The 12,133-nt window shown below is 42.1% G+C and overlaps 1 protein-coding gene across 6 annotated transcripts in view; it reads right to left on the minus strand.

The window, feature by feature from the left end:
- The window catches only part of aplp2 (amyloid beta (A4) precursor-like protein 2), a 54,370-nt gene that overhangs the window by 10,157 nt on the left and 32,080 nt on the right, over window positions 1-12,133 (minus strand). For 5 of the 6 annotated variants that reach the window (XM_044353293.1, XM_044353291.1, XM_044353292.1 and 2 more), the window contains exons 4-11: window positions 10,330-10,442; window positions 8,376-8,596; window positions 7,890-8,089; window positions 7,230-7,397; window positions 5,138-5,271; window positions 4,186-4,260; window positions 3,694-3,852; window positions 2,553-2,681 (exon numbers count right to left, since the gene is read on the minus strand). In XM_044353293.1, coding sequence (XP_044209228.1) covers window positions 2,553-2,681; window positions 3,694-3,852; window positions 4,186-4,260; window positions 5,138-5,271; window positions 7,230-7,397; window positions 7,890-8,089; window positions 8,376-8,596; window positions 10,330-10,442 — 1,199 coding nt within the window. The remainder of the gene's footprint in view (window positions 1-2,552; window positions 2,682-3,693; window positions 3,853-4,185; window positions 4,261-5,137; window positions 5,272-7,229; window positions 7,398-7,889; window positions 8,090-8,375; window positions 8,597-10,329; window positions 10,443-12,133) is intronic. The other variant, XM_044353295.1, reaches the window with a different exon arrangement.

Consider the following 12,133-nt stretch of genomic DNA (forward strand, 5'->3'; position numbering starts at 1 on the left):
TTACAAAATGATACCATCACAACATTATCAGTTGTTACAGATCATTTAGTGATGTTTTATCCCAGAAGGCATCAATCAGTGAAACCAACAAACAGACAATTTTAACTAGAAGAGCGGACTCAGTAGAGGGCAGATCTCTGCTAGGTGTGTACAGGCAAGATGGAGGTAAAAATAACAAAAATGCGGATTTATTCATCTCTAATTGTGCCTAACTTTAGTGGATAGTAACATATCAGGTATGGTAATAATCTGCAGATGTTCTGGTTCAAGATTAGACCAAACTTTTCTATGGATGTCAGTTTTTGAGCCATAACAAAGCCAAAAATGTGGACTCTGACAGACTAAGTAAGCCCTATTTTTAGCCTTGCTGATTGCTGGAAATACCTTTTGCTATGATGTAATGTAAAATGGCCAGGGCTGCTGAAAAGACGAAAGTTTAAGCTTTACAATATGCTCATAAGGAATCTTAATATTTATCTGAACTTCTGCCATTGACAGTCAGCAGTCGAGTTTTTCAAAAATTGTGAATCACCGCAACCACAAGAGCTCCTTGAGCATACAGTCATAAATGTGCACAAAAAATATTAGGCCTGGTGGGTCCAGTAGTTTGTGAGATTAGCTGCGGACAGATATACACACACACACACACACGGACACACGCACACACAAGACTAAACACATGATCCCCTCCAGGCTTACGCTTGGCGGAGATATTAAATGACTACACAGTACAAATTTTAGGACAGACAGCTAACTGTTCTCTGCCCAGAATATAAATATACTGACAGAAGAGAGTTGTTTATGTTCACAAATTTAAACAGAACTGTCACAGAAATGGCAGAAATGTGCCTTCTGGTAGAGAGCTCACTCACTCACAGCCAGCCAACGTGCAGACATAAAACAAGTTGCTGCATGTAATATTCAAATCAGTGTTGAAGCCCTGAAGTGTCTTGACAGGATCTACTGCTTGTCAGTCCCAATGATCACGACAAAACAAAACCAACAAAAAAATAGACTGTTTTGATCGACTAGACACAAAACTTTGTGTATTCTAAAAATTCTCCAGTCACTTTCACTGTATTCATTTTTTACCAGAAATTTAATGTTTAGAAAAGAGAACTATTTCCAAATTTCTGCTGCCAAAGTGTTTGGCAGAATATGAAAAGCTACCAGCCACTGACAAAGCTGGCCAGCTCTTGGCAGGTAACTGGTGTTTATTTCTCAGTATGATGACTGACTGTTTTCATCTTCTAACACATGGCTGCAGTGCACCAGAGCCAGCAACAGATGGCAATAAAGCACCTTTCCCATTAAAGGCACGGCTGCAGCTCCTGTGACACCTTCCTGTTGATGTTTGACAAACAATCCTCATTATGAAGATTACACGTCCCAATGTTGGTATAGAGATTTCGACGCATCAAGCAACTTCACCTAAGCTTGACAGGTGAGGCTTTTATCAAAAAAAAAGAAGAAAAAAGAGTATAACCTTGATCCTAGAACATCACATAACCCAGTTATATAAAGCACAGCAAGCCTTTCCCTATTTACAATGGATTCTTTTGTAATACATCTCTAAGTCACATGTCACGTCCACAAACAAGGAGAGCCTGCTAAAACAGACAATGCAGATTTCAAGTCTGGCTGGGTGAAGAAATACAGAGCATGCAGACTTGACAAATAAACACTGCGAGAGCAAAACAATACAGATTGGCTTCCCATGACTGAGCACAAAGGCTCGCCGCCTCCCAGATCCTACGATTCATCTAAATAGTAACCCTCTGGTTCCTTTTTTCCCCTCCTCACTATGTTGTTTCATCCATCTGCTGTGTTATCTTTAATGGTGGAGGATAACTATAAATGGTGTCGAAGGGCACTGACACATATGCAAGTGCATCTAACAGAAGAGCTTCCAGCCAAATCCCTGTGCAGCAGCTCAGAGTCCAGCATTACACAAGACCTGCGCAATGTTAATCTTCGGCTGAGGCTTAAGTGAATGAAACACCCCTCCCTCCCTCCCTCCCTCTCTCCCTCCCTCCGTCAGACAAGCCTACTCACTCCTCCTGGGCTTCAACTCAGAGAAACATGCACTCTTCTACCTCCTACACACTTAGAAACAGGGCAGAGAGGAGCAGCCTGAGACATCATTATCCCTCCCCTGTCTGAGCACAAATAGGCAAGAGTGTGAGATCTCCAAGTGGCTCTTTGAGAGGTTTCAGATTTACTGACACAGCTTCTAATAAAGTACGTCGTCATTGCCAAAACTAGTTGAGGAAGGAGGCAAGACCTCGAAGTATTGGCAGGCACCAATTAACTAATTTGAAGAATTGATGAATCACTTAAGTCTGAGATAATTCAATCTAACAAAAATGCCAACTTCTCCAGCTTCTCAAATGGGATTTGCTGCATTTCTCTTTTATATATTTGTAAATTGACTATTCGAGGGGTTTTGTCTGTTGATCGGATAACACAAGTATCATGAAGACATCACCTTGGGCTCTGGGAGCTTGTAATGGACACTGATCGGTCATAATCAGCAGGATACAAACACTGACCTGTGACTTCATCTGAGCAGCCTTCTCAGGATCAACAGCCAGGACGTGCTGGTAGTGGCGGATGGTGTGCTGGCGGTCCTTGTTCTCAGCGCGGACGTACCGTCTCAGGGCCTGCAGGATGCGGTGGGGCTGAGGGGGACATGCAATAGGAGGAAGAGGGGTGGTTTGAAGTGTTGGATGGTAAAACAAGGCCTTTAAACATTTAAGTGTATATTGATGTAATATTCCTGCCTCATGTGGACATCACTGATGCAACAGCAATTTCTTCCCTTATTCTAATTTTACAGGCACCACTCTGTAAATTGTAAATTGTTGTTATTATCATCTTAAAAAATATAACTTAAGCTTTTTTATTCAGAACATTCAGTTTTCATCAGCCTCTGGTTTATTGGATTTTAATGATGAAACTTATTTGCTGTTATTAGACGTAAGCACACACTGTGATCTCTTTCTGCCAACTTGTTATAACTGAGCAGAAACACGACAAGAACGTTGCTGTCAAATGTGAAGTGCAAAAAAAAATCAATGCATGTAACATGACATAAAATAATTTGTAAGCACCTCCTGAAATAACATCGCACCACAGATGATGCAATTACCAACGCTGGCGGTGTAACAGAAGCACGATAAGGAATTACTACTCTCAGTTTGGGCAACATTATTCCACATGAAATGGGTACAAAATAAAAATATTTAATGAATTCATTTTTCAGTAACAAGTCCAACACTGCTGGTTAGAGAAACAACCAGCACCTTGCAACAGGGTGCCAAACTGTGTGCTGGCAAAAGGATCAAAAGACTATTAGATAAGAGGAATTAAAAAAAAAAAACTGACACAGGGATTATAGCTGTAGGTTCAAATGTGATTGACTTTGTACTCATGGAGGATTTTGGGATGTGTGTTTTTCTGGCTACAGTAATCCATTCTCCTCATGATGAATTGAAAGTTGGCAGAGGGTCTTTTGACAGGATATGAGATTAGCCACAGGCCATAAGTAGTGTGAGGCTGAGTGTGGTCTGACAGAAATGTGTGTGTTAATGTGTTTGCACATCGACTGAGGGAGGAAAAAGCAATAGACAGATTGGAGAGACGTGAGGAGAGGATAAAAGATGCTCTCAGAGGCCGGTGTGTGGTGTTTACCCTGGGGGGGTCAGCCTGCAGGGCAGCCAGATAGTTCTCTAGGGCCAGACGGCGCCGGTCATTCAACATGGCCTCTACCCGGGCGAGGTGAGTCTCCACCAGCTGCTGCTTCTCACTGGCTGCCTCTTCCTCTAAGGACTCCACCATGGCTTGGAAGTGCTGTAAACAAAAGTATATGCATATAAAAATGTATATGTACCTAAAACAGTGTGAGCTTTCAACTTCTACTTAAAAAATAGAAGGAAAAAAATACAGCTCTCTGTTTCACATGTCGCCTCTCAGGCTTGTCAGGGGAGTTAGGGACTCATTTAGAAGTCTCCCCATTCAGACGGTGCCCTAATTTAGCCTTAGAGTGATAAAGATAGAGCGGTCAGGGAAAAGGGATCTTTGATGGCACAGGGAATGAGGGACCCAGGGCCTGTAAGCTGTCATATCTCACCTAAACAAAGGGACAAAGGGGGGGATTCCCAGTAGGAAGGATCAGTGTCTTACCTGGATCAATGTCTGCCTCTCAGCCTTGGGCAGGTTCTTAGCCTGGCGATCAGCCTCTTCCCACTCCTTTCTTACCTGGAGTGACAGAGACAAAGAGAGAGAATAGGAAATGAAGCGAGATGCAAGGTGGGCCGATTGTTATAAAAAACATGAGGGTCACAATTTTGACCCCAGAAACAACTGAGGTGTGCCAAAACAAGTGCCCCGTTGAAATGTCCGCAAAGCCTCTACTGTCAGCTGTGAACTTGAAAAACTGCCAAAAGTTGGGGGTCAGTGAACCGTTAAGTATGACCTTGCTCCTTGCTTTATTCTTGCTTTCAAATTTTCAAGTTTTAAGAACATTTGCGAAGTTTGTGAATCAACTGACTTGCACATTTTTTTTGTCCCTGAATTCTCTCAAGAGGCTCGGCTCACTCTTACTGAAACTATACAAATATAATACTTATTCTTATTTGAAAAAATAAATCCTATTTTCCAACATTTTTTTTTCACTTTTTTTGAAAAAAAAAAGAGCAAAACCAGCATCACAGTTACTGAGAAAGACTGATTCAAATACTTTTCTAACTCATCCTCATCATACAGTCTATGAACCCAACTGTCTGTCTTTATCTATAGGTCTTTCTTAATGAGAGGAATCAAGAAGGGACGACAGCTGTCACCTCATCAGTGCCCTAAATAATTATCATGTTATCATGTTTATCACGATACATAATTCTGTGAGGATAATCCTGCTTTGTTTTATATCTTTTGGCTTGAAAAACAGCCATTAAGCAAGCACTAAAAGTTTGTTCCATGACAGATTTGGGCTGCTTTAAAAGCCTTTGATATACAAGTATTGATCAATACCACAAATAATGTATATAACAGTCATATTTTGTGACTGAGCAGTAAAAACCCTACTTACTGCCTCTTTAATCAGAGACTGGCGCCCTGACAGGACCCGGTAACTCACCCTCTCCATGCGGTTACGGTGCCTGATCTCCAGCTGCTCCTTGGCTCTCTGGAAGCGACTGTGCTCCTTGTCATCAGCCGGGGTCTCAAAGTAGATGTCCACATCATCGGTGGGCTGAGGAGTGGGAGGCATGGCTGCGAATTCAAAAACAGATGGTGAGCGGACAGACACGCAATCTGGACGACTAGGCAGACAGAGAGACACGGACAGAGAGACAGACAGGTTGGCTGATCCACGCGGACACAGGTAGGCAGAAAAAACAAAGAGACACAACCGGGCACAGAGAGAAAGAGAGATGAAAGTGGAATGCAGATTGAAGCTGGACAAAAATCCTCACAGAGGCACTCCTCTCATAGGCGTTCCTCTACCCTCGGTAAGTCGGATAAATTTAAGAGAATCTGACAGTCTTTCCTTTCGCATTCCTTTTATCTTCCCATCGGCTTTCTGCTGACAGGTCGCATCTCAAACTCTAATGGAAATATCTCCATGTTTGACGGCCCGGGTCATCTGAGGGGGAGAGGCCAGAGGGCTCTGTTCTGGGTTCCTCGGTATACACTCACGCAGGACTCACTCCCTGCATCGCTGCAACTAGCAATAATAATAACGCTGCGGGCTCGTAAACAGGAAGAAACCTCATCGTTTCACCCCACCATCAAAAAACAGGAGGCAAAGGTTAACGGATAAACGCATATTTTCCGCTCTGAACTGCTTCAGCTCCTAACATCATTTTATTTTTTAAAATGCAAAAGAAAAATCCAATTGGTCATGGTCATGAACTGTGTTTGAACTGATGAAAAGTGAAGTCTTTGTTAGGTGTACAGAAATGGGGCCTGCTGACATGTGCTGGTGGGGTTCTTGCAATAGTAGTGGCAGCGCTCAGTGTGCAAACAGACAGGTTGTTGTTGACAGCAAACAGACAAACATGAACAAATGGCAGGAGTGAACACTGGCAGTCAAACAAAGAAGACAGAAAAATCAGGAAAAAAAGCGTGTTTGAAGATGACATGCATATGAATGAACACTAAATTAAGAAGAAAGAGGAAGACTAGTGAAGTAAAAATATGACATATTGTCATATTTTTTTGGATTTGGGGATTTTCTAATGAAACTTTAATTTTACTTTTGTATTCCAATTAAGGATGTACTTGTAAGGTCCTAGAATACAGGAAATGACAGTAGAGCTGGGTATTGTTTGTATATATTAATACTAATATCATACCTGAGTTTTGGTACCAATTCCAAAAACATGCCTTACTTTAAGTAAAATAAAGATGTGTTTCTAAAAAGCCTTTTTTCAATTAACAAAAGAAACCGACCTTTCCAAATGTTCAACATTGTCTAAACAAAATTGTGAAAATTATGATTTAAATCAGAAAATTTTGAGCAAGCAAGCAAGCGTTCAATGCCAGCTTTCTGTACTTGACAGTTTTTGATGATTTTTATTTAAGACAAATTTCAGTTGGTACCAAAAAGTATTGAGGTTTGATACCCAGCTCTGAGTGACAGGAAGTGCACTGGTTGACACATGATAATGGAATGAACAGTAATCAATAAATAATACATGTCTTTGTGAGTAAGGGCAGTACATAATATTTAATTTTAACAATTCTGATTCAAATAAAACCTAATATGAGCTCAATTTCTTTCTGTCTGATATTAATACTGAAAATGTCAACAGTTCCAATTTAGTAGTGACAGTTGATTGATAAATTGACAGAAAATTAACCACTAACAATTTTGATAAATGGTTTAGTCATTTACAAAGCAGAAATACCAAACATTATCTGCTTTCATCTTATGTGTGGATATTTGCTACTATTTGATGTTTGATGCCCTAGATATATCAACAAAGTAGTAACACATATAAAGAAGATGATGAGTGAATTTAGTGTTAATTGTTGCGGTGGAGGTGACGTGGCAACAACAGCTGTGGTGATTTGATGAGAGAGCTGAAGACTGCAGAACTACTCAGAGACAGACTAAAACTACGTTATTCTAAAGAAGTTTTCAGCAGAGAGTCTGCAGCAAAGACACAAGCACAGAGAGGAAGAGGGGTTGTTGTCAAAGCGGGCCTCGTTCACGTGAGACTTACTCAGGCGCTTGCACACGGCCATGCAGTACTCCTCTGAGTCGAAATTGTTGCGGTTGCCGGCACAGCCCCCGTATATGAAGCGCACACACTTCCTCTGGCTCATGTCGAAGTGCCAGCGGGGCATGGAGGCACGGCAGGGGCCAGTCTCAGCCTCCAGGGTGCACACCGCTGTCAGGGGACAGCTGTTAGATCATCCGACCACTAGGGGCAGCACTTAATTCCAGTCTCAATTACAAACACCCAGAAAACTACCATCAAACACTCCTTATCAGTACTATTATGAATCTATGAATACAATTTAACAAAGCAAAAGAAAAAAAAAACCTGGGTAGCAACTCTCTCTGTACATGATGAGCAGGATTTAGCAGCAGTTTGGCTACAAGTAAGACAGGATGATTTGTACTTGTTCTTTGATAAAGCAGAACAGTACGTCACAGAGTCTGCTGCGAGCTGGAGAAAAGGGTATTTGCTGATGCATACACTTATCTAATTACAGTCTGGCTGAGATTTAAGCATAACTGCCTATAGTTTAAAAGTTAAAAAGGTTTGATTATATTTAAGTGGTAGGCAAAGTGCCAAGGAGCAAGAGAGAGAGAGGGAGAGAGAGAGAGAGAAGGATGGAGGATGGTACATTATAATTTAAAAGGACTCATTACAAACCTTTCACTTCCTGCAGAGTCTTGTCCTCATCTTGGCTCTCTGACATTTTGCTGCTCTCTTTCTTTTCATCCTCATCGTCCTTGTCCACCTCCTCGTCCTCATACACATAGTGGTATTCGTCCTCATCTTCCTCCTCCTCATCTTCGTCCTCATCCACGGGCTCCTCCTTTTGTGTGGGCTGCTCATCAGCTGGTGTCTCACTGAGAAAGGGAGGAGGGTGGGGGGGGGGGCAGCAGGGCGGAGGTGATTGAGTGAAGGGGTGGAAGCCAGGGAGAGGAGACATTTATCAAACAAGGCAGAGCAGCTGCCATAGGTCAATGTCACGACAGTTTAATTCATCCAGATGGCCAATAATACCTGCCCTTCGCAAGAGAGCGGATATTATGCTCACAATATTTCAAAGACATGCCATGATCATGCACGGAGCCACATACTTTGTCCTCCCCCCCCCCCCCCCCCCCCCCTTCACAACTACCGACTGCTCACCTGTCCTCTAAAGCCTCCTCCTCATCCAGGTCGGCCTCGTCAATCTCCTCATCCTCTACCTCCTCCTCTTCGTCCTCCTCCTGGGACGGCAGGGAAGGAGGGGCTGACTCCCCGATGCGGGAGGAGGGGCAGCACACGTACTCGGTGCCATGGAACTTGTCAATGCCGCAGGGCAGCAGCATGCCGTAGCTGTGCAGCACCATGGTGCTCTTGCCACAGGCCTGACGGGGCAGAAGAAGTAAGTGATGAAATCGACTGAAAATGGCGCAGGGCATCGAGATTGATGATGCTGCTGTGGTTTCTCACACTACATTAAAGTATCAACTTTAGCTCTGACAAGCGGATATTTGTTTAATCTTTATTCATCAAGGAGAAGTTGAAGGACTACACCAACAATGAGGCTCATGATAGACGGAACAGCTTATGAGTAATGGGATCAGGAAACAGTGGAAGTTAAATTAATTAAGTCACATGGTATTGTTGACAGGCTGCAGTAAGGCTTTCAGTTTTTTGGATTATATAGATTTACAAAGAAATATACCTCATTTTAAAAAAGAGAGATCTGTTTAAATTAATTTTCACCTGGATTTTATCTCCTCACTCACTGAAAAGTTCTGTCTTCTGCTTCAAGACGACACTACTGACAGCAGTTTACACTAAATGATTCCCTCTTGTCCACCTAAATTTTATTATTTCCTATTAAAATAAGAAAATTGCAAAATTATCACTTAAAAAAATGGAAACCAAAAATAATTAGAAGAATGAATTAGAATAAAAAAGTCAATTAAGTTTGTCCAGCCAGCCTGTGCACACTGCTGTAATTGATGTCAAATGTGGACCTTGGTTTTTGCTGATACTTGACATTTTGCTTTTGTGAGCATATTGCCAACCTACACGACTTGCACCATAAAAGGAGTTTAGCAAAATATAAAGTCAGAAAAAAGCCCCGTTTGTAATCAAATGTCTCTTTTTGCCATGGCAGCACTGTTTAACCTTGATTTTATCAATCCTGGTGTTTACTAGCTATCTAGCCAGAGAGATACTACCAGTCCTCATTTCATGACTTCTGGTATCATGCCTGTACCATGCAGTTTCCTGACACTAGTGGATCTATTCACCCACAGAATACAGACATACTGACTTTACAGCTAGCTCTCTTGTCACATATTGACTGGAAGGATTAATGGGCCAAACGTTCAGAAAGTCACGTAGTTATTCATTTCAACAATGCTGTGCTTCATCTAACAGCTAGGAGCTGCTGAGTACAACTTCAGACTAACTGATGGCTGCTGAGAAACTCCACTGGAGAAGTCCAGGATTAGCTGCCCAGCTTAAGAACATCTCAGTGGCAGCTGGTGAGGGAGATGAGATTGTTTTTGAATCATTTTTCTTTCTTGGATTTTCCCACTAGTAAGATCTATTACTGCTTGACTGAGACAAATTTGTTATCGACTACAGGTCATTGGTTGCCTCCGGATGTCACACTATCTTCTCGGGTTCACGCATTCGTAATACATGACAGGGAAGAGTCAGAAAGCATGAAGCAGGGAGTGACTAGAGCAGAAGGTTGATGGGTATGGTGAGCCGCTGCTCTTCCTGTTGTGGTCAGAGTGGCCCCCAAGGGCCGGCTCTGGAGCTGCCCGGGGGGGATTAGTTGCATTACAGCCACAACACTAATCTGATTAGCAGCTGAAATGTGAGGGCTCCCAGTCAGCCTGTGATCAGTAGGCCTCTGAGACTCACTAAGACAGGTGGAAAGACATCAGGGAGGGAAGAAGAAAGATTGGAAAGCAATAAAAGTGTGACAAGGAGAAGGGACTAAAATTCGGTTAGTTTAATTTCTAAAAGCAAAGTTGATACTTAAGACTTCCTCTTCCAAAAGGACTTTTCCATTGCGCTGCTATCTCTGGGATACAGCCTCCCTCTGTTTCCTCTGCGGTAATTGTTTCCTTACCTCTTTGGCCACACCGTGCCACTGCTGATGGCTGACGCACATGTCCATACGCTCCTTGTGGAAGAACTTGCACTTCTCCGGAACCAGAAGCACGTCACTCACGAACTCGCCAACTGTAAGAGCAAATCACACGGACCAATATGTCTGTTAGCCAAACCACCAAAAAGAAAAATCTCTCCCCTGCCTGGTCGATGTTCAACGACAGGGTCAGAAACAATAAATCACATACTGGAATTAAAAAAGGAATAACAGATGAGATTAATGAAAAAAAAACGGCATGATTCAATAATTCATAGCTGCCTGGTCCTTTACATGTCATTACAGTGGTATAACAGAAAGGGCATTTGACACTTGAACATCTGTGCATGCACCTGAAGCAGAGAGGAATTCATCCCTCCTCTCATCTGTACCTCTAATCAAAATGGCAGTAGAGAGAATCATGTTTCACACTGCGCCTTTTAAAGTAGTTTGGATTCTTTCCTGCAAGTCAGTGATATTATTTGCTTGATGAATTCAATTAGGAGATGTTTTATTCATAGAACTAGCTGACAGAAAGCAGATCTGGAGGAAATAAAAGACTTGAAAGGCATCTTGTGAATTCCTATGAATAGTTTCAGGCTGAAAACCATGTGCCTGTAAGCATATGGTGCAGGGGTCATAAGAAAGATTAAAAAGGACAGCGACTGCTGATAGGCTGGCAGTGTGACAAGGCACTCAGGTAGAAACACTGCCATCAGAAACAGATGGAAAGACAGGCAGCGAGAGGGAGGGCTGAATAGAAGGTTTAGGGCAAAGTCCAGACTGAGATCAGAGCGGCTGAAGAATGGGCGGACTGAAAACACACAAATGAGGGTCTAGAGGTTTCACAACGAGGGCTGGGAGCTGTCCTATAGCTGCTCATTTAGTGGTTCACCATGACCTCGGCCTGAGGCAAAGCTGCTGGAGCACTTCTTATAAGCACAAGGCAAGGCAGGCAGGCAGGCAGAGGGTGAAAAAGCAGTGTTTTGGAAAATGAGAGGGTAGGATAGGAAGAGGAGAGAGCTGGAAATAGCAGAGGACTCGGCAGCTGCTTCTCATCTCCGCCCAGGAGGTAGAGTAACACCCCCTCACACAAACTCTGTCAACCCTCCAGACGCTCATTCTCGCACCTCTCTGCTTTGTGCCCACCAGCAGGGGAAAGTAACTCAGCAAAATGTACTCAAGTACTGTACTTAGATACAGTTTTTCATGTCATTATCAGTTCTGACTCGATTCGTTGATGCATTCCTGACACATTACTCAACAACAATTTTATAACCGGTTAATCATTTATCAATTTCAATTATTCTCTTTACTTTCGTCTTCGCAAATCTGAAAATAGGCTGCTTTTCTCCTCCTTGGGCTCTGGGAGATTGTGATATTTCAGACCTTCCAAAGACTAAACAATCAATTCACTGAAAAATTTATCAACAGACAGCTGATAATGAAAAGCATAATCAGCTGCAGCTCTTGTTATGATGTAATTTCATTTTATGCTACTTAAAAGTCTGATTCTTACTTTTTATACTTACTATAAATACTGTTTATATCATCTATTACATTTACTTGGCAGATATTTTCACTCTGTGGAATAAGAGTCTGAGATATGTTTCAGATATTATCAGCTTATAAAATGTGATGGATTGCGATAGGTAAATATGCAACCGTATATATATAAAGTCGTTAAAATGATCTACACAAATAGCTGCGACTTTAAAACAGAATAACCCAATAGCCCAATCCAATAAAATATAAACGGTAATAAACAGTGATAATAAACAGTATG

The sequence above is a fragment of the Thunnus albacares genome, chromosome 6, assembly GCF_914725855.1.
Source record: "Thunnus albacares chromosome 6, fThuAlb1.1, whole genome shotgun sequence".
Taxonomy (NCBI): domain Eukaryota; kingdom Metazoa; phylum Chordata; class Actinopteri; order Scombriformes; family Scombridae; genus Thunnus; species Thunnus albacares.